At 45.2% G+C, this 22,442-nt stretch overlaps 2 protein-coding genes across 3 annotated transcripts in view; one reads left to right on the top strand and one right to left on the bottom strand.

Annotated features, from left to right (window-relative positions):
• SCAF4 (SR-related CTD associated factor 4) overlaps nucleotides 1–5,788 on the top strand; it is a 61,069-nt gene extending 55,281 nt beyond the window's left edge. The window contains exon 20 of one of the 2 annotated variants that reach the window (XM_005657142.3): nucleotides 1,990–5,788. In XM_005657142.3, coding sequence (XP_005657199.1) covers nucleotides 1,990–2,945 — 956 coding nt within the window. In that variant the 3' untranslated portion in view covers nucleotides 2,946–5,788. The remainder of the gene's footprint in view (nucleotides 1–1,989) is intronic. The other variant, XM_003358925.5, reaches the window with a different exon arrangement.
• SOD1 (superoxide dismutase 1) lies at nucleotides 5,693–14,393 on the bottom strand. The gene is given in 7 exon segments (NM_001190422.1): nucleotides 5,693–5,903; nucleotides 7,008–7,125; nucleotides 7,880–7,949; nucleotides 9,280–9,298; nucleotides 9,301–9,355; nucleotides 9,358–9,371; nucleotides 14,246–14,393. Coding segments are annotated over 7 exon segments (456 nt in total). The 5' UTR covers nucleotides 14,318–14,393; the 3' UTR covers nucleotides 5,693–5,795.

Genomic DNA, 22,442 nt, shown 5'->3' with positions numbered 1-22,442 from the left:
TTTTAAAAAATGTGCTTTATAGGCGGTTTAAATATATGAGTACTATGAAAATTCACTCTGTTCAGTTAGTCTGTATGCATCCTCAAATGCATGTTATGAGGAACTTAAGATGTGTCCCTAGAGATTTATATTTTATAAAGAATCACTGCACATTTGACCTCTGTGTATAAGGCTGCTTGCTGTTAGCCTTGTTTCCTTAGGCTCCTGTCAGACTGGTAATTGAGGAAGCCATCATCATGTGGAAACTGGGAATAGGACCTTCCCATTGTCCTGCAAACATTTCTTTCCTCTTTTGTTATAGGAAGATGCTTTGAACCCCTTCCTCATTTTTCTAATATTTGAAAACTTGCTATTCGCCCCTTGCGCCTATAGTTAGGTATTGGATTGTGCTGCACTAACTCATTGACCATTTTAGACTTGAATAAAAAAGCTGGTGAGAAAATGCAGTTCAGTTTGTTTAAGTGCTTCTATGTATGATACTTGCATTGAAAGAGGCTGTACCTGGGTACGTGCATTTTATGTTGCCTGTTTTGAGTTAAAGTCCACAAGTGTCAGGACTGTCCAGTTACTTTAAAAAGTGGGCTCAAGGACTATCTTAGGTATCTTGTGCTACTGTGTGATACCTACTCAACAACTGTTCATTACATGTATCAAGAGTGTTGGCGTGAGCTTTCTATTAGTCCGACATTCGAGTATGAGTGATTGTTCTGTATATGTTCATTGTCTGGGATTTTCCTGAGGAGGTTATGAAGAGTCTGTGAAGGGCCCTTGTCTTGTTCCTCCATTTCATATTTCTGCCTTTTCACTGTGGTAATGAGCATTTCTCCACTTTAGGCCTGAGATTCAGTGTATTCAAGTTTCCTCCAACTACCAAAGTGCTAGACTCTAGACTGTGGTGGATACTGGAAGACCAGGAGAGGCTAATATCTTAATGATCAGAAATGAGGAGCTCCCTTGTGGTACAGCAGCTTAAGGATCCAGCCTTGTCACTGCAGTGACTCAGGTCGCTGCTGTGGTGCAGACGTTGGATCCCTGGCCAGAGGACGTCCACATGCTGCGGGTGGGGCCAAAAAAAGACAAAGTGCTGTCAACTGAAACACACATTTCCCAGTCCACTCAGTGCCTAAGTGACAGAATGGTATCAGACCACATTAGGAGCAAAAACTGAAGTAGAAATTCTTGTATATCTTACACCAAAACATAAGCAAACCCTCCTGTAAATGGGAAATAAAACCAGTAAGTCATTGTCATTTTCCACAGCACGAAGTTTATCAGTCTTGCCGCCTTTGGGAAAATCAATAGAAGGCAAATGGCTGAACGCTCAGCATTGTTCACCAGTCACTTTGGCATAAGTGGTTTACATGCTATGCTGTGCTTTGAAAAGGGACCTGTAAAAATAAACTACCTTTGTGTATGGCTTTTCATTTTAAAAGCATCAGTGTTTAAGTAATACTGCATGATAATAACTACATGAAGCATTTTAATGACATAAAATCAAGGAGACCTCTCTTTTCACTGGGTTTCTCTAGGGCATTGACCCCATTTTTTTTCCTAGTAATAAGTCGAATTAAGATAAGTACACCTGAAATAACCTTCACTTAGCTCAGAACTGATTCTTTATCTCATTAGGACATAGTATGTTGTGTTCCTCAAGTATTTTGAATGGTAAAACAGCCACTAATCAAGGCGATAGGAGGAGATTTTGACGTAGTCTTAACAAAAATTGGCATATTACAATTTCCTTTTGCTATTTATTTGACCTCTACCTTTTATTAGGCGCACACATATATCCATGTATTTTTATATACATACGTGATTTTAGGACTGCTTGCCCTGGCTTGTTTGTTGAGTATCTGCTAGGTGGACAGGCAGTATGAAATTTGAAGATTTTGGATAGAATTTCATTTTGCTTCAGGAAGTAGTTGAAAAGAGAATGCTTTCTTCTATGTTAACTTTATTTACATTTTTCAAATTTGTATTGCCTTATAGGTACTCAAGGAGTTGCACCTGGTCCTGTAATTGGGCTCCAGGCCCCATCCACTGGTCTTCTTGGTGCCCGACCTGGCCTGATCCCACTCCAGCGCCCACCAGGAATGCCTCCACCTCATTTACAACGATTTCCTTTGATGCCGCCTCGTCCCATGCCTCCGCACATGATGCATAGAGGTCCACCGCCAGGACCAGGGGGCTTTGGAATGCCTCCGCCTCATGGAATGAAAGGTCCCTTTCCGCCCCATGGCCCCTTTGTTCGGCCTGGTGGAATGCCAGGGCTCGGGGGCCCAGGCCCAGGCCCAGGGGTTCCTGAAGACAGAGATGGGAGGCAGCAACAGCCGCCACCACCACAGCAACAGCAGCAGCAGCAGCAGCAGCAGCAGCAGCCGCCACCACAGCCACAGCCACAACAGCAGCCGCCGCCAACTCAGCAACCACAACCAACTCAGCAGCAATCACAACCATTTAGAAATGATAACAGGCAGCAGTTCAATTCAGGTAGAGACCAAGAAAGGTTTGGAAGAAGATCTTTCGGAAATAGGGTGGAAAATGACCGGGAACGGTATGGGAACCGTAATGATGAGAGAGAGAATAGTAATCGCGAAAGGAGAGAGTGGGGAAGAAGGAGCCCTGACCGGGACAGGCACAGAGACTTGGAAGAGAGGAATAGACGCTCTAGTGGGCATCGAGACAGAGAGAGAGATTCTAGAGAGTCTCGTAGAGAGAAGGAAGAAAACCGAGGCAAGGAAAAGCCTGAGGTGACAGACAGAGCAGGTGGTAACAAAACCGTTGAACCTCCCATTAGCCAAGTGGGAAATGTAGACACTGTTTCAGAACTTGATAAGGGGGGGGCTGAGTCTGCAGTTGTAAAACCTGAAGAGTTACCTGCTGAGGCTACCTCATCCGTTGAACCCGAAAAGGATTCTGGCTCAGCAGCAGAGGCTCCTCGTTAGAGACTGGAATTTGTCTAAACGTGACAGTGACACTTCTGGAGTGTAGAGCTTGAGGTGTACAGATGCTGTATTATATTTGCTCCTGCTATATCACAGCCCCACAGTAGTTGGTGGGGAATTGTAAGCAATTTGATTGCTTCCTTCTATTTAAAAATAGCCACAAAATAACAAAAAATACTGAAAATATGAATAAATATTACCCTTTTTGCTGTAACTTTTTAAAAGTTTTGACTTTAAAAAGTTTACAAATCGTAATTAGAAGTGCTCTCTATTTTTTTTTTTTTTTAATTTAAGACAAGGTTAACGGTGAAAGCTCCTCAAAAACAATAGGGATGTTTTTAATAAACTCTATTTTCGTAACAAACTTTAATGTGTGCTATTCTTCCTACACTGCATTAAGGTGGAAAAGGATTGTTCACCATCAAAGTTTGAGCTGTTAATACTGTACTGGAGTCTAAATTAGACTTGTTTATTTGATGGAAATAGACATCTTTAGTTATTCTCAAACACTTCATTTGTGATACTTTTGATTCTTAACATTTTAATCATAAGGCAAAGGTTAGTGGTTTGAATGTTAACTGAAGAGTTTGTTTTGCAGTTCAGTCAAGGTTTCCCTTCTTTTGCCATTGGCTTTGTGGTGAATGTTGCCCTGATTAATTTGTAAGAAAAAATTTTGCTGGGGTAAAAACTGGATTCCAGCATTACCCATTGTACTATAATTTATCTGATTGCCTGAGTATTACTTATTTAAAAGGTTGGGTGTTTTTCTTATCCCATTAAATTTTTCAAAAGGGTGAAAAAAAATCAAGGTTAATTACATTTGCAACCTAAAAGCTTCTTGTCTTAAAATATACCTGCTGAAGGACTTCAGTGCAAACTCTTGTTCTCCCCTAGGCCTTGCCTGTTGCCTTTCTTTACCATTTTTTAAACTCCCTGCTGGGCAGAGGTAAACTGAACCTTTTGCCATTTAGAAAGTACTTTATCTCTTTTCCTTAAAATTGCTGGGATAACTAAGAAAAACAGTTGTAGGTTATCCAAGAACTATTACATGAAGACATCCAAAGTCCTATCAAACCTATACCTGAAATAGTACAGAAAAGCAGTTACATAAAACCACTTTACCCAGTGCCAAGGAAAAGACCTGCTATTAACAGTCCAAGTATCTGTAGCCTTGTTGAAGCTTTTTTCTTAAACTACATTTTTAAACTGTCCTGGTTTCCGCGTGCCGAGCAGGGGACTTTTTCTTACCCTTACCCCAGGCGAAGCTGCTTTATTACTTCGGCTGTTAGTTTTCTGCAGTATGTTTTGATGGGAGAATGTATCTAAGGCAAAGTTCTAGTGTACCTGCCTGTGGGAAGTAACCACAGACTTCAATTACAAAGCTTAGTTCTGCTGGCCCACTGAGTCCTAACGGAAACAGCTTCTGCAAATAGACATCTGAATAGTGTTCACATTTTAAGGATTTGCAGCCCTGTATGTCCAGTCAAAAGTATTAAGATCATCCTACTTGCACACGACAAACCTCAAAAGTACCAAGTAGCAGGTAGTAGTTACACTTGGGACTTGAAAGGATACAAGCAGGTCCTGTATTTGTCTTATAAATTGTACTTTATGAAATGTTTGTTTTTAAAACTCCCTGATGGTGGTTTAACCACTTAATGTGAGCATACTGTTATCACCAATTTAAAGCCTTGAAAATACTATAAACTGCCTCTACATTAGCTTTTCCTCTCCTAAATGATTACATGATAGCTACAACCAGCCCAAATTGTTGCTTATTTCTGGCTTCTCTATCAGAAATAATATTCCACAGTTTTCATTTAATAAACACCTGTAACCCACAGTAAAACCTGTTTTAAATTAACATTTCACTTAGAAGAGTTCTTTTATAGGTGTGTATTTACATTAAGAGAAATAGACTTGAATTCACTAATTGGGTGTGTAAATTGTGTTTAAACAGCTGGACCCCACAATCATTTCTTTGCTTCCACCTCATGGTGGTATAATATACTTAAAGGGCTTATCTGAAAGATTGTGCCAACCTCTGCTGTTATTATAAATAAATGTTCAAGGGTCTACAAAAATGAATATGTGCCATTTTGGCAGGTAGGTAAATCTTGTTCTGAGCTGGGGCTCCAATGTGCTGTTCACAATTTCACTAAAAGTTATAAAAGGGCTCCATTAAACCATAATATGTACTTTTTAAAATAAACTTGGATAATTTCTAAATCGAATGCTAAAGTAGCTAAAGCAAGGAAACCACCCTAATTTCCCTAAAGCCAAGAAAGGACAGCCCATTTGTCCAAGATTAAAGTTCAGTCTAGCCTTAGCTAAATCTACCAGTTGCTAAGACTTGAAGATTTTGATGATGTCATTAAAAACACTTTCAAAAACAGCTCTATGAAATGGTACCCATCAACAGATTACTACATCTGTTCCATTCAAGCTCTATGTAGGAGCGTCAGAGCTAATTTAGAATTTCAATGTAGATACTTTAATAGGCTCAAAATACAGTGCCATAGAGAGTATTTGTTTATTGCAGGCTTGAGTGAGAACTGGAGAAATTCAGACAACTAAGTTTAATATTCATATGTGATTAAGTCTGGCAAGGTACAGAGATCACTGAAATAGACATTTTAATTACGTCTGAGTTTTATAAAATTATACACATCTTCCAAGTGTTCGTAAATCAGTTCTCATTATAGGTACTTAAAGCAATTTTTAAAAGTCACACAAATTAACACTTCTAAGGTTACAGTGTTTAATGTTTATCAAGTTAAATTTCTACAACTACAACTAGCAAGATAACAGATGAGTTACTGGCATTCAGACCATGGCATGAGGGAATGTTTACTGGGTGATCCCAATTACACCACAGGCCAAACGACTTCCAGCATTTCCCGTCTTTGTACTTTCTTCATTTCCACCTCTGCCCAAGTCATCTGGTTTTTCATGGACCTTTAAAAAAATTTAAGAACATAAAACTTAGGGCTATCAAGCAATTATCATCTTTTATCAACAATACCCAAAAGACTTTAAAGAACCACTTAGTATTAGAAAATAACATGTTAAAATAATCCCACTGGTAGGAAAATATGCTTAATGTTTAATCTAGTAGTAAAAAGTAGAAACTATTACTCAAGGCTTTTTTATTGATGCAGACATAAGTTACCCTTCAACACTAAGTTAAGCAGTGCTCTCTCTAAATGAAATACTAAAGCCCCACGCAATTAGGCTATAAGGCCGCCACATGCTAATTAAAGACCCCCGAAGAAGTTTTAGTGATCTCAGTTGTTACAGCAGTCGTTCTTTTACAGTATAACAGTGTAAACTGCTTTTGGGGGGAAAAGTGAACGAAAACAAAAAACCATCAAAATCATGCCTAATGAACTACAGGCCCATAAAAGGTAATCCTAAAGACAGCTTGAAATAGTCAAGCAATAGTGTTTTAAATGTTGCTCATCAAACATTGATAAATGGATTTTTTGCCTCACAACCACAGCTGAAGAAAATTCTAAGGAAAAAGAGTCAACTGAAAGGAAGTGTCTACTGAATGTGAACTGACCTCTGGGGCAGGTCAGAGGGAACCTATAACAGCTGTCGTGTATGAACCAGATGCAGCTCGACACTAAGTTAGGGCAACTATCCCACATGTGAAACGATGACAACCTGCAGACGTGAGGGAATTCTTAGTACTGAGGTCCAGCCCAGATTTTAGATTTAAAATGTTCTGGTTAACTACAGACCCCATAGTGGCAAGAAAACCTGGCCATTTAAAAACTAGATGAAGACTGCGTCTGTTTCCGTAACACAGATCTAATATGATAAAATGTCATCTGCTTTACTACTGCATCGCAGCAGAACAGTGTTCTTAACTGACCTAGATCATTCATTCTTCGCTACAATCATTCAGTAAAATAACTGGCTTTTCCTAATCTGTATTAAAAGTACAATTTATGGGGACCTTTAGAAACCAGGATTAATAAGCATGAAATAGGAAAAGAGAACATGACCATGTGTTAGAAGAAATGTTATGCACATCCTTATTATATGAACACGTACCACCATTGTGCGGCCAATGATGGAATGGTCTCCCGAGAGGGCGATCACAGAATCTTCGATGTACACAGTGGCCACACCATCTTTGCCAGCAGTCACATTGCCCAGGTCTCCAACGTGCCTGACGGTGAAAACGCATTCGCGGGATTAGGACTGATTTCCATTTAACTGCAGTTCATAAACTCAATTTAAAATGGACTGAGTCAGATAATCTAGGCTGGGCTAAGAGGAAGACGGAGTCTATATCAAACAGAACCCACTTTTCCAGAACGGCAACATTCTGAAAATATGCAAGTTAAAAACAAGTAACTAGATGTTCTAGACACATAAGGCTTCAAACAAGGTTTCACGTCTCTAAAGCAATGCTCCAGGCAGAGGCGTGGGATGGGGGTGCATCTCCAATTTCAGAGCTCAAGTACCGGGGTAAACCAATTCCTGGCCTGGCTAAGAGAGCTATGCCTCTAGGCCTCTGATAAAAAGGAAGGTAATCCTTGTCCTTAAATGTAATGTGTTCCTGAAAGGCTCTCAGAAAACATACAAATGGAATCTCACTGAATTTCCAATATCAAATTTTTATCTACAAAGCTTCTAATGTTTCACAGTGTTTTATTTTGCTAGCAGTTAACAATACTGTTACTCATGACATTTCCTGTATGAGTTCCCTCTGGCACTTGTATTAGTTCTATATTCAATAAATGCTACAAAACCAAATCGTTTTACGTGTCCCCATTTGTCAAGTCCTTAGCCCAGGGAGTAAGCCATTCTAGCAGTTGGGGCAAGGGGGTTACATGGGGGCAACAGCTTTAAGAGCAGAAGATACAATTATCTTAGCATGCAATTTCCCTACTGTTCCCAAAAGACCTTAGATCACTCACCTCTCTTGATCCTTTGGCCCACCATGTTTTTTGGATTCAGGATTGAAGTGAGGACCTGCACTGGTACAGCCTATTTACCAAAAGAGAAAAAAAAAAAAAAGCCACATTATGAATCAAAATTCCAAAACAAATTCTAAAAAGAAACTGGTCATTGCTAAAATCTCGAACAGAGAAAGTACTGACCCACACTGACTTCTGGGCTAATAAAAACAGAAAGCAACACCTTAAAATGGGCAGGGAGTAGAGACAAATTCCAACCACTGTGGGACACTGGTAAAGAGAATACCCATCTCTGGGCTTTGGTTTCTTTACTTCCCTGAAAAATAGGAAGCCAAGACTTGATATTCAATGGTTCTTCTACTACTAAAATCCCATGATTATGATCCTACTTCATAAGACAACCGCATACCTTACCTACAAAACACTTCTCTCCCCAGCAAAGTACCACCCAGCAGCTCTCCTGTTTGTGGCCTTTATTTGCTACAGGTAGAATATAAAACGGCACCCTACATCCTAGGGCTGTAGCTCTGTGCAGCTCCTGGAGATGGCATTCAGACTGTATTCTGTAACACTGGTGCTCATGTGCACCGGGGATTCACACAGGACAACCACAACGAGGCAGCAGCATCTTTCATAACATGGTTCTCCATTCAACAACTGATGGAAAGTTTCACCTGTTTGCAGCTTTGAGCCACACCCCCAACCCCCACAGACCTTCCCCACCCAGAGACAAGACTCGCAGTTACAGGAAGTAGCACAGTAAATCAAAGCCACAGAGCGACTGCCTCCCAGAGCAGAAGCAGTAAATCCAAAAAACAACATAATTTTGTCATTGTTGAAATAGATCAAATCTGATCATGAAATCACTATTTAGAGGCAACAGATTATGCAACATTAAAAACAAGTTCCAGGAGTTGTCTTGTGGTGCAACGGGCTAAGGAGCTGACGTTGTCACTGCAGCAGCTCGGGTCACTGCCATGGCACAGGTTCGATCCCCTGCCCAGCACAATGGGTTAAGGATTCAGTGTGGCTGTGCCTGCAGGATAGGTCACAGCTGTGGCTTGGATCTACTCCCTAGCCCAGGAACTTCCATGTGCCATGGTTCCGAGAAAAAAAAACAAAAACAAAAACAAAAAACCCACAAACACCCAAGACACTTACATAATCACCCATAATCACATAATCGCAATAAAAAACATCAACTCCTTCCCCTTCCATTCCACACGTTGTGAGTCAAAAACTACTTTTATGACCAATATATCCCTAAGGTTGATTTTAGCAGTCATATTCATGTGACCTTTTATTTGATGTGGCAAGTTTTTAATGTCAGGGGGTAAGGCTACCCAGTTTATCCTACCAGGCTAAGTCATCGTAAGTCACTAGATCAGCATAACACCCACCTTGTGTATTATCTCCAAATGATGGACATGGAATCCATGATCACCTTCAGCCAGTCCTTTAATGGTTCCCGTTACTACACTGTCTTCTCTCCCTTTATTCAAAAAAATAAATAAATAAATAAGTAAATGCAGGAAGTTTGAGAAAGCAAACACCTCTGAACAAAGGAACATGCAGTTCAATTATCTTTACCACTCACAGGAAAGTGGAACAAACATGAACTTGGGACTAGAAAAATCTGTGTCCAAACCCCAGGCCCATCACTTCCAGCAATGACCTTCCAGCAAGCCGCTTAACTGCCCTATGCATATTAACATATATAAGTTCTTCTTCTTTTTTTTTTTTGTCGTTTTGCCATTTCTTTGGGCCGCTTCGACGGCATATGGAGGTTCCCAGGCTAGGGGTCTAATTGGAGCTGTAGCTGCCAGCCTACACCAGAGCCACAGCAACATGGGATCCAAGCCGCATCTGCAACCTACACCACGGCTCACAGCAACGCCGGATCCTTAACCCACTGAGCAAGGCCAGGGATCGAACCCGAAACCTCATGGATCTAGTCAGATTCGTTAACCACTGAGCCACAATGGGAACTCCAAACTTTTTCACCCAAATGGGAGCACATCATACATCTGCCAGTATCTTGCTTTCTGCATGCAAACACTCTTTCATATCAGCAAACATACAGATTTGTCCTAAAAAGAAAAAGGCACCCTGGAAACATTCAACTTACTACCCTAGGATCCCCATTCTCCACTCTCCACAAGAGGGGTGTTTGTCAGTTTCCAGCACAGATATTTTGATTCATAGCCAGAAAATAACCCATGCCACTGCTCCTGGGGAGACTGATTCTGGTCTAAGCAGAAGTATGGCTTTCTCAAGTTGTTTTTAGGGATGGAAACCTAGATAACTACTGAGACCAAGAAGAAGGGACAATAAAACACTAAAGCAGGTGAAGAGAAACACATCGTGGGAGTTTCCTTGTGGTGCCGTGGGTGAAGGATCTGGTGTTGTCACTGCAGCAGCTTGGGTTGCTGCTGTGATGCCAGTTTGACCCCGGGCCCAGGAACTTCCACATGCCTCGGTGTGGCTCAGATAAATTTTTTAAAAATAAAACAGAATAAAACACACTGCAATTCAGGCAACGCTGAGGAGTAATGGTACAGCATGCTACATAGAGAAATCAAGAAAGTGACTACTTCTGGAGCTGCCATTGTGGCTCAGCAGGTTAAGAACCCAACTAGTATCCATGAGGATGAGGATTTAATCCCTGTCTTCACTCAGTGGGATAAAGGATCCAGCACTGCCGCTAGCTGTGGCACAGGTTACAGACATGGCTTGGGTCTGGCACTGACAGGGCTGTGGCATCAGCTGCTCCTCCGATTCAACTCCTAGCCGAGGAACTTCCACATGCTGTAAAAAAAAATTAAGTTAAAAAAAAAAAGTTACTACTTTCTTAGGGACTAAAATAAAAAACAGCATCCACGTCATACAGAATTACAAGATGGAGTCTTTGGTTTTTAAAAAGCCAGAGCCAGAGTTCCCATCATGGCTCAGCGGAAACAAATCTGACTGGCATTCCTGAGAACGCAGGTTCCATCCCTGACCTCGTTCAGTGGGTTAAGGATCTGGCATTGCCGGGAGCTGTGGTATAGGTTGCAGATGCGGCTCGGATCTTGTGTTGCTGTGGTGTAGGCCAGTGGATTCAACCCCTAGCCTGGGAACCTCCATATGCTGTGGGTGCAGCCCTAAAAAGACAAAAAAAAAAAAGCCAAGGCCAACAGTTAGAGAGGGGCTAACCTTGAGGATGTGCCTTTCCACTGGCTGTAAACCACTGCTCCCACGAAGCAGCATGGCAACTGCTGCTTTGTATTTCTTTTTGAGAACAGATATGCTATAATCCTTTTAGGTACAACCTTTAATTCTGGAAAAACCCAAATGTGACTGTTATCCCCCAATACAGGCCATGTTATCAAGAGCACAGAGAGACAAACATGGCAGGTTCTTCTAAGCCTCCATTTAATAGGTGTGCAGAGAGTACACAGAAGTTCAACAGTAAGCTGCCCGGGTACAACCTGCAGGGACCTGGGTATTACTCAAATGAGTAAAACAGGTCAGGGAAGCAGAAGTGTAAACTGGTCCAGCACAGAGTTGCCTTGGGCTAATGATGGCTCCACGTGGGCAGATCTCCACATTTCTAAGAAAAGCTAGGAATTTGGACTTACTGGTGAAAATTTCTGATTTCTGAAAATTGGAAATTAATCCAAAAGCGTAAGCACTCACTAAGCCAAGAAATACCGTTTATTACCAATTTAATATACCTGCATACCCAAGGGTCTTTATCAGGTACAAACAGCACCACCAAAATGAAGTCTGGAACTTACAAGTGGGAACCATACAAGCTGCTAAGGGAGGATGGAAAGACAAGGGAACGTTGGTTATGTGTGGATTCAGTTTGGCTTCTGAATATAATGCCTCTGTACTCGTTCTCAATGGCCAAAGCGAAAGAATGCTCAGAGGCTTCTTAGGGTCTCTAATGGAGAGGAAAAAGTAAGTACAACACAAACTCTGGCAAGTGAAAACTGCAAAAATTAATCAAAGCCAAAGAGTCCTTTCCAGAAAATTACGAAACCACTTAAAGGAAAAAATTCAGCTCAAATATAAGTTCTCTCTCATATAAATTCTACAGATGGGACACTTATCTAGACTACTTTTCCCATCCTCTCACATTTCCATAAACCATCCTTTTTTTTTTTGGCCTTTTAGGACCGTACCTGTGGCATATGAACATTCCCAGGCTAGGGGTTGAATTGGAGCTACAGCTGCCGGCCTACACCACAGCCACAGCAATGCAATATCCCAGCCGCTCTGCAACCTACACCACAGCTCATGGCAGCACCAGATCCTTAACCCACTGAACGAAGCCAGGGATCGACCCACATCTTCATGGATCCCTGTCAGGTTCATTACTGCTGAGCCAACGAGAACTCCCCATAAACCACTTTAAAGACTAAATCTAATTCCTATTTTAAATAGTCCCTCATGATTAACAAGCCAACAGAGTTTTCCACCCACTGGTAAACTAAGATTTGGGAGTGGGGGACCCTCCTCATTGTGTTTTGCAATATTATCAGTATTTCTGTACAGTTTTGTTTAGAGATTTATCCTCTACCATCTCAGCAATAGGCCTACTGTAGAGACACTTCAAAGTCACTGAACAGAGAATGTGTTTAAATGAATGCTCCAAGAAAGGGAAGTGGTAATTTCCCACAATGGAAATACTCCAGCTCTCTTAACTTAAACTGGACTCCCAAATCCCATCCATTACCCTTACCAAATGGAATTCACAATCCCCACGCACTAAGAACCATTTTGGAAACTTTAAAAACAGCAATCCTTGGAGCTCCTGCTGTGGCACAAAGGGATCCGAAGCAGCACCTAGTCACGGGTACCATCCTGCCACAGAAGGGGTTAAAGGATCCAGCGTTGCTGCAGCATAGGTTGCAACAGCAGTTGGGATCTGATCCCTGGTCTGGGAACTCCACATGCTGGCAGAGAGGCCAAAAATGAACAAATAAAACAGCAACCCTCAACACCCATCAGGTTCTCATTCAAATGATCCAGAAGTGGGCCCTGGTATCTGTATTTAAAAAAAAAAAAAAAAAAAACCCTGAAGCATTCTCTGGTGGCCTGGCAGGTTAAGGATCCTGCCTTGTCACTGCTGTGACTAGGGTTGCTGCTGTGGCACAGATTTGAGGCCTGGCTCAGGAACTTCTGCATGCCCCGGCTGCAGCAAAATAAAATTTAAATTTAAATTTAAAAAAATTTTTAATTAAAATACAAGGAGTTCCTCTTGTGGTGCAGCAGAAGCGTATCTGACTAGGAACCATGAGGTTGCGGGTTCCATCCCCGGCCTTGCTCAGTGGGTTAAGGATCCGGTGTTGCTGTGAGCTGCTGTGGTATAGGTCGCAGACTCGGCTCGGATCTGGTGTTCCTGTGGCTGTGGCAAAGGCCGGCAGCTATAGCTCTGATTGCACCCCTAGCCTGGGAACCTCCATATACCGCGGCCTTAGAAAGACAAAAGACCAATAAATAAATACAAAAAGCTCCCTTAATGAGTCTACTGTGCACCCAGGGTTAAAAACCGTCCCTCTGGAAAACCTGTTAGATCTCTGGCTTCTGGAGCTTTGCAGGGCCATCTTCTTTGCCCTCAGAACCTGACCATGACCTAGAATAAGTCAGCAAACTTTTCTGTAAGGGTCTCTGTCGCATACTCTTGTTTTCATGCCCTTTGAACATGAACATATAAAAATACAAACTCCTAAGAAAATAAACATAAAAACCACTCAGCTCAAGGGCTGTACAAACACCGCCCCATGAAAGAACAGGTCCGCGGGCCGTAGTCCGCAGACCCCTGAACCAGAGAGCTCAAGCTGAAAGGAAGCCCCAAAGGGATAACGGATGCTCGAATACCCGGACTGCCCGGCCGCACCCGCCACCCCCGGATCTCAAGGGCGGGTCGGGCCTCATACTGCGCAACTCAGGAGTCCGCAGAGCCTCAGGCCCCAGAAAATGACCCCGCCAGCAATGGCCACGGCCTCCTCCAGCACGTGAGGGCTCGGGCCAGGCCTGCGGATGCCGAGGAGGCCCCGGGGCAGCCGGCCTTCCTCCCTCACTTTCTCCTCTTCCCCCGGGGCCCGCGGTTGTTGGCACCCACCGGGCGACCCGCCCAGGCCTCACCACGCACCGCCACCGCCGGGCTGGCCCAATGACTCAGCATTCCGCGGACGCGCGCGGGTAGCGGCCCGGGGGCGCAGCACCGTCGCGGGGCAGAGAGGCGGTGGGGACCCGCCGACCCGCGCGCCGGGGGCGTGGCGAGGGCCGCCCGAGGCCCAGCTCGCCCGCCGCCCGCTGCAGGGCACAGGTGCGGCGGCACGGCCTCGCCGCCGCTCTCCCCGCGCCTGCCCTTGCCTTCAGCTCGAAGTAGATGGTGCCCTGCACCGGGCCGTCGCCCTTCAGCACACACACGGCCTTCGTCGCCATGACTCGCGGGGGCGCGCTCCGGTCCGGGCTGGGAGGGTACCAGAAGCAGCGGGAGAGGCCGCAGTACACGCCGACGCAAACCGAGCCGGCGGCGCCGTGGAACCTTTATAGGCCGGACCGTCTCGCCCCGCCCACCCTTGCCCGGAACCAATCGCCGCTCGCGCGCTCAACCCGCTCCCCACGGGGAACCTCGGGACGCGAGCGGCCGGGAATGGCCGGGGGCGGGGCCAAGGGGCCGCGTGTGCAGCCTTCCTCTCCACGCCGCCGGCTCCCACCGCCCCGCGGCTGTAAAACGCCCAGAAAGCTGGCGCTGTGGAAAAAAACAACATTTCTCCTCAAAAACGGGCAATCCGTGGATTGCAGCACACGAAGTTGGAAAAATGAGGTATACACGGCACGCCTTGAAGACCTGAGGTCCCTTTGTCTGGAAACGTAGTTCGTTCTGACTTTGGTCGTGACGTTGTCGCATTTGTTATTTAGAAGTTGGCACAATGGAGCTGGGTGCTTTTGATAGTTTTCGTTTTTTATGTGTCTAGTGTTTGTCATTTCTGAGAGTGTGTAAAGTCGAAACATCCCAATCCCTGGCCTCAGCTTTTCTTCCCTGCAGTTTTCTTAGTCCATGACCTGTGAAGTTACTTCTTTGGTTATCAGATTCGTGTATTCTTTGCGAGCATTTCCTGTTTGGCAAGGCCACAAATCTAAAAATACCAAAATGTCACCTGACTGATCTTCTACGCACCTCTGTGGCCTGTCTCTGCTGGCACAGCCGTCAAGGAGGTTAGAGTAGGTGAATAATTGATGGTTCCTCATAGTCCAGAGGATTGCTTGTCCTTCAAGAAGAGATTTCAAAAATAAGAAATGAGCATACAAACTGCCTTTGTGCCTTTTTATTTAAAAATATAAACATTGGAGTTCCCGTCGTGGCGCAGTGGTTAACGAATCCGACTAGGAACCATGAGGTTGCGGGTTCAGTCCCTGGCCCTGCTCAGTGGGTTAAGGATCCGGCGTTGCCGTGAGCTGTGGTGTAGGTTGCAGACGCGGCTCGGATCCCGCGTTGCTGTGGCTCAGGCGTAGGCTGGTGGCTACCGATTGACCCCTAGCCTGGGAACCTCCATATGCCGCGGGAGCGGCTCAAGAAAAGGCAAAAAGACAAAGAAAAAAAAATATATATATATATATAAACATAGTTATCTGGGTGCTCAGAAATCTCTAGAAAAATGTACCAGAGACTGTGGGTGGGTACCTTTGGAGAGTGCAAATTAGACTTTTGCTAATGTTCTCAAAAACGTTACAGTGTAAACTTACATTTACAGTGAACGTGCATTTGTCTGCAACAGTTTGGCTTAAAATGGGGATCTCACCCCCCCCCCCGCCCCCACGTGAGTACGTTTGTTGGGGAAATTGTTTGATAAACCCCGAGGGTTGGGGAGGAGCCATTAAGGGGAGAAGAATCTTCTCCCTCCAGGGATGCCTGAGTAGTAAAGATGAGTTGAGCTGAAGTGAGGTTAACTTAACCTGGAAGCATGCTTTAGACTCACCCGAAGCCTCGTTAAACCGCAGGTCGTGTTTCTAACTCAGTGGGTTTGGGGTGGGAACCTGGAATTTACAGTCCTATCTTGGTCCCTGGTACCACTGATAATGGCACCTTGAGAAACTCTGACTCAAGAGTCTTTCATGCCCAGTGAAGTATGCAAATTGAGAGCAAGAGCTGGATCCTGACTCAAAAGAGATGGGAGTTCCTGTTGTGTCGCCGCAGAAACAAATCCCACTAGTAACTATGAGGTTGCAGGTTCGGTCCCTGGCCTTGCTCAGTGGGTTAAGGATCCAGCGTTGCCGTGATCTGTGGTGTAGGTCACAGACACGGCTCGGATCCCGCGTTGCTGTGGCTGTGGTGTAGGCTGGCAGCTACAGCTCCAATTAGACCCCTAGCCTGGGAACCTCCATATGCCGCAGGAGCAGCCCTGAAAAGACAAAAGACAAAAAAAAAAAAAAAAGAAGAAGGAAAGCATCCTGAAAAAAAATGTGAAGGAGTTCCCACTGTTGGTGCAGTGGGTTGAGAATCCAACTGTGGGGAGTTCCCATTGTGGCTCAGCATGTTAAGAACCTGACTAGTATCCATGACGCTGCGGGTTCAATCCCTGGCCTTGTTCAGTGGGTTAAGAATCCGGTGTTGCCACAGACTGTGGCGTAGGTCCCAAGTGCTACTTGGATCAGGTGTGGCTGTGGCTGTGGCGTAGTCTGGCAGCTGTAGGTCCCATTGGACCCCAAGAACTTCCATATGCTGCTGGTACAGCCCTAAAAAGACCAAAAAAAAAAAAAAAAAAAAAAAAGAATCTGACTGCAGTGGCTTAGGTCCCAGCGGGGACAAAGGTTCCCCTACCTGGTGCAGTGGGTTAAAGGATCCGGCCTTGCCACTGCAACCCAGATTCAATCCCTATCCCAGGAACTTCCATATGAGGCCATAAAAAAGTAAAAAAGAAACCTGGATTTGTGAGACCAAGACAGGGGCCAGGAAGGGACACACCTAAGGGAGAAGAGCCCTGACTTCTGGGGACTCCTGTTCCATTTGTTTTGTGGAGTTAAAAATCCTCTCCATCCCCCTCCAGCTCCAAGGTAGTCCACGTTTCTCTCCAATGCTGGGTAAGGAGGATTTAGTTGTGAGGGTGGTAAAACCCTAGGTCCTAATTCAAGGCCAGAGTGAAAAAAGGCAGAACCTGCTTCAGCCACTTCTTGGCTGTGCATTACTTATTTAATGATACCCTTGGAGGAGTTCCCGTTGTGGCTCAGTGGTTAACGAATCTAACTAGGAACCGTGAGGTTGCAGGTTCGATCCCTGGCCTTGATCAGTGGGTTAAGGATCCAGCATTGCTGTGAGCTGTGGTGTGGGTTGCAGATGCGGCTCGGATCTGGTGTTGCTGTGGCTGTGGCGTAGGCCGGTGGCTACAGCTCTGATTAGACCCCTAGCCTGGGAACCTCATACGCCGTGGGTATGGCCCTAGAAAAGACAAAAAGAAAAAGAAAAAAAAAAGATACCCTTGGACTCAAAGACATTCTGTCAGAAATAAACAATCTCCATTTTTTATTGTCCTCTAGAAAGTACACATATTTGTGATTTTGCTTGTACTTCCTAGCATTTTCCAGATAACTGACATGTGCTGGCGGTTACATAAATGTGCAAATCCGGGCCAAAGGGCCTTTGCCCAAGGCCAAAGTTCCTTTGGGTTCTAAGAAGTTGGAATCAGATTTCAGTTCACTTGCCAGCAAAGTTGCCCAAGGGTTCGAAGAGTGACCCTGGGATCAGTGAGCCCCTCCTCTTTTGCAATATGTAGACAAAGCCTAGGTGGATGCCCGGGCTTGTGTGGTTCGGGATTCAAGGAGCACCGAGGTTCATTCCTAGTACCGCCCTCACACCTGGGCAGGGGGGTCCCACGCTTTAGAGGGCTCTGTTCTGTTCTTCCACAGACCATATTTCTCATGGAGGAGTGTGGAGCCAAGAAGATGCTCCCAGGAGTACCCATTGAAGCTCAGCGGGTTGAGAACCCCACATAGTGTTCTTGAGGATGCAGGTTCAATCCCTGGCCTCACTCAGTGGGTTAAGGATCTAGGATGCCACAAGCCAAGATGTAGGCCATGGATACGGCTCAGATCCCAAGTTGCCGTGGTTGTGGCCGTGGCCCACAGCTGCAGCTCTGATTTGACCCCTAGCCCGGGGAACATCCATATGCCAAAAGTGTGGCCCTAAAAATTTTTTTTTTTGTTTTTGGGCCTCACCTGCAACATATGGACGTTCCCAGGCTAGGGATCGAATCAGAGCTGCAGCTGTTGGCCTACGCCACAGCTATGCCATATCATAGCCATGTCTTCGACCTACACCGCAGCTCAGATCTGTAACCCAGTGATTGAGGCCAGGGATCCAACTGGTGTCCTCATGGATACTCTGTTTAGTTACCACTGAACCATGACGGGAACTCGCTAAAAAAAAAAAAAAAATTAATTTTTTTAAATTTAAAGAAAGGAATTACCATCATGGCGCAGTGGGGTTAACGAATCTGACTAGGAACCATGAGGTTGCGGGTTCGATCCCTGTCCTTGCTCAGTGGGTTAAGGATCCTGTACCGCCGTGAGCTGTGGTGTAGGTTGCAGACACGGCTCAGATCCCACATTGCTGTGGCTCTGGTGTAGGCCGGTGGCTACGGCTCCGATTAGACCCCTAGCCTGGGAATCTCCATGTGCAGTGGGAGCAGCCCTAGAAAAGGCAAAAAGACAAAAAAAAAAAAAAAAAATTAAAGCAAGAAGATGCTCCCACCCAGAATCTTACCCCTGCTTCCAGGACAGGGTTGAGAAGTTTAAATATGTGGTCTCGAACTGTATTTGTTTGTTCCTAAAACAGGATGTCTCGAACCGTTGACATTTGGGGGCAGGTAACTCCTGGTTCTGGGAGGCTGCCTGTGCACTGCAATATATTTAGTATCATGTCAGGCCTCTTATCAGCCCCTCCCCAAGCCGTGACAACCAGAATTTCTCTAGAAACTGCCAAATATTGCCCCTGAGTTGAGAACCGCTGTTCGGGAACATGCACAGAGTATCCAGGACCCTGGAATTTCCTAACCAAATAGCCTGGAGCCTGTTTCCAGGACCTGGGCAGGCTGATAATGGACAGTGTCATTGTGGGTACACAGGGAAGCTTGACCCGAGGCTCCTCTCTGCAGCCTGGAGCCCACCATGGGGAAAGAAGGAGGAAAAACCAGGAACGGGAGGGCTGGCTCTCATACTGCTGCCTTCTTCCAACACAGAGACGTCCGAGAATTCCACATTTGAACCTGCCTTCCGGGTCTTTCGGAAGCTCCATTTGTTAAGGCAGGAGGATAGGTGGTATTTTATTTAGCTGCGTTATCCTGATGTGTCACGTTTAAAGGCTGAGCCTATGGTAGGAGCCTGTCCACTTGTGCCCTTGCTTCCTGCCTTGTGAGTGTTAGGACAGGCCTGTTCATGTCGACCTGGAGATTCTGCAGTCTCATGGCTTTGGGGTGCTCCTGGCCCACGGTCTAGTCACAGAGTTCATGTGTGTGACCAGGGAACTCAGGCGATTTTGAAAAGTTCAAATCCCATTTGAGAGTCATTATCGCTGAGAAATCAAGAGCATCTGAAAGTAGCTTGAGTTGTCTTGAGCCTGGGAATATGGCTGGAATCTGACAGCCCAGGTAATCCAGAGAAACCCGGATTTTGTAGGGAATGATGGCGAGGGCTGGATGCCTCCGATCAGATTCCAGCCCAGGCAGGGGACTAAGCAGTTTACTGTGTGTCATTGCTGAGGATGAAAACCAGTGTTTGCGGACCTCTGCAGTTAAGATGTAAGCAAGAAGGTAGACCAGAAATTTGGCCTTGCACTTCCATCTTTTTGCTCTTCCTCCCCTTCCTTTCTTAGGACTCATTTTTCTCTTTTCTCCTTTTTTTTTTTTTTTTTTAAGGGACGCACGTGTAGTATATGAAAGTTACCAGGCTAGGGGTCCAGGCGGAGCTGCAGCTGCCAGCCTATGTCACAGCCACAGCAACGTCAGATCCAAGCCTCGTCTGCGACCTACACCACAGCTCACAGCAATGCCACATCCCTAACCCACTGAGCAAGGCCAGGGATCAAACCCGCAACCTCATGGTTCCTAGTCGGATTTGTTTCCGCTGCACCACGACGGGAACTCCTCTGTTTTCTCCTTAATCTCAGCTCCCCCGTTCCCTAAATTGTTTTTTAGTTCTGTAATCCCAAATCAATTTTCCCTTTACGCATTTATCATGCTCAGTAAATAAGTAGTTTCCTCTTAATCTCCTTCACATCACAAATGATCACCAAGACTTTTGCTGATGAAAACATATGTTTTTATCTGAATTGTAGGGAAATGTCAGAACTAGGGGAAATCTGAAAGAAGCAAGGTACAAAGAGGCTTTTTTTTAGGGACACACATGTAGCATATGGAAGTTACCAGGCTAGGGGTCCAGGCAGAGCTGCAGCTGCCAGCCTATGCCACAGCTACAGCAATGCCAGATCCCAGCCGCCTCTGTGACCTACACCACAGGTCACAGCAATGTGGGATCCTTAACCCACTGAGTGAGGCCAAGGATCACACCCACATCCTCATGGATACTAGTCAGGTTCTTAACTCGTTGAGCCACAATGGAAACTCCAGAGAGAGGCTCTTTTTTTAATGCTAAGAAATAAATCCACTAACAACTAGGAAGCAACTTAGAAACAGTTAAAGGCAGTATTAGCTCGTCCTGCCTACATAATATGTAATGTTAGTAAATCAAACGGAAAGCTATTACCAGTGAACACTGAAAGATATATCCCAGAATCATGAAGTATCTGAGGCATTTTTGAAAGTTGGAGAAGGGATTTCCCATCGTGGCTCAGTGGTTAACGAACCAACTAATAACCATGAGGTTTCGGGTTCGATCCCTGGCCTCGCTCAGTGGGTTAAGGATCCCGCATTGCCATGAGCTGTGGTGTAGGTCACAAACGTGGCCTGGATCTGGTGTTGCTTTGATTCTAGTAGAGGCCGGTGGCTATAGTTGCAATTCAGTCCCTAGCCTGGGAACCTCCATATGCTGCAGATGTAGCCCTAAAAAAAAAAAAAGTTGGAGAGGGAAAAAGTATTAAAATTAATTTGGATTTTTAGTAAGCACGAGTGAACAGCCTGGAATTAGAAATTCACAAACAGTAATTGAGAGTTAACTATACTTAATAATCTTGGCAATAACCTGTGTCATATGCTTTCTGTGTAGCAGTTCCAGCCTGGGCTCTGGCCCACTCTGGCCCACTGTATCATCTTGGCTCATTCTCTTTAGAGCTCAGCTGTAAATCAAAGGCAACTGGGTTTGGTACAGTGATTGTCAACCCTGGCTGCACCTTAGAACCACCCGGGAGCTTTTAGACAACACTGTGCTTGGGCCTGATTATATTCGCATCTTCAAATTGTGTGTGTGTGTGTGTGTGTGTGTATAATTTTTTTTTTTTTTGCCATTTTTGCCTTTTTTTCTAGGGCTGCACCCGCTGAATATGGAGGTTCCCAGGCTAGGGGTCTAATCAGAGCTGTAGCAGCCAGCCTACACAACCTATACCACAGGTCTGCAACCTACACCACAGCTCACGGCAACGTTGGATCCTTAACCCACTGAGCAAGACCAGGGATGGAACCCGCAACCTCATGGTTCCTAGTCAGATTCGTTAACCACTGAGCCTCGACGGGAACTCCTCAAATTGTGTATATTTAAACTTTAAATGCACATTACCTTGCTGTAAGATTCATCAGACACTGACAGGGGTTTTCATTGGAAATGGGCTACTTACCTTGGCACTTTGCATCCTACGAGGAAAATAAACCTTTATTTGGTTAAACAAGCATAACCAGGGAGTTCCCGTTGTGGCACAGAGGAAATGAATCTGACTAGCATCCATGAGGATGTGGGTTCAATCCCTGGCCTTGCACAATGGGTCAAGGATCTGGCGTTGCCGTGAGCTGTGGTGTAGGTCAAAGACGCAGCTCAGATTCCTCTGTGGCTGTGTCCTGGGCCGGCAGCTGTAGCTCTGATCGGCCCCCTCGCCTGGGAACTTGCATATGCCGTGGGCACGGCCCTAAAATAAAAGGCAAAAAAGAAAAAAGAAAAAAAAAAAAACAAGGCATGACCAGGTTTCTGTTACATGTGGTGGAAAGCGATTTCTAACGGACAGAGATAAGCCACCAGAGGAGGTTTAGCAGGAAGCAGCTTGGCTTGATTGTGTTTCTGTGTAAGAAGGGTCCGAGGATCTTGGAGTGGGTAGATTGAAAGAGGGTGTGTGTGGGGGACTCAAGGCCGAGAGGACATTTGGGAGAAGTGATAAGGTCCTGGCCTGAGGCTGTTGCTAGAGAAAAGGGGAGAGGTGATGGAAGAGGAGCCTCCAACTTCAGGGGCTGCACCTGCAGGGTGGGGGAGGGGGAAGGCAAGGCTGGGCCCTGGGGTTTGGGGCTCGGGTGATGAGCTGGATGGTGATGCCATTTAGCAAGGAAAGCAAGTTCCAGATAAAGCGCTCAGTTCAGGACGGGGTGCATCTGGGTGCCTGAGGAACCTGGAAGTGCCCAACTGGGAGGGTCCTTTA

The sequence above is a fragment of the Sus scrofa genome, chromosome 13 (genome assembly GCF_000003025.6).
Source record: "Sus scrofa isolate TJ Tabasco breed Duroc chromosome 13, Sscrofa11.1, whole genome shotgun sequence".
Lineage (NCBI taxonomy): Eukaryota > Metazoa > Chordata > Mammalia > Artiodactyla > Suidae > Sus > Sus scrofa.
The sequence above is the reverse complement of the archived record's forward strand: the minus strand, read 5'-3'. Positions and strand labels throughout refer to the sequence as shown.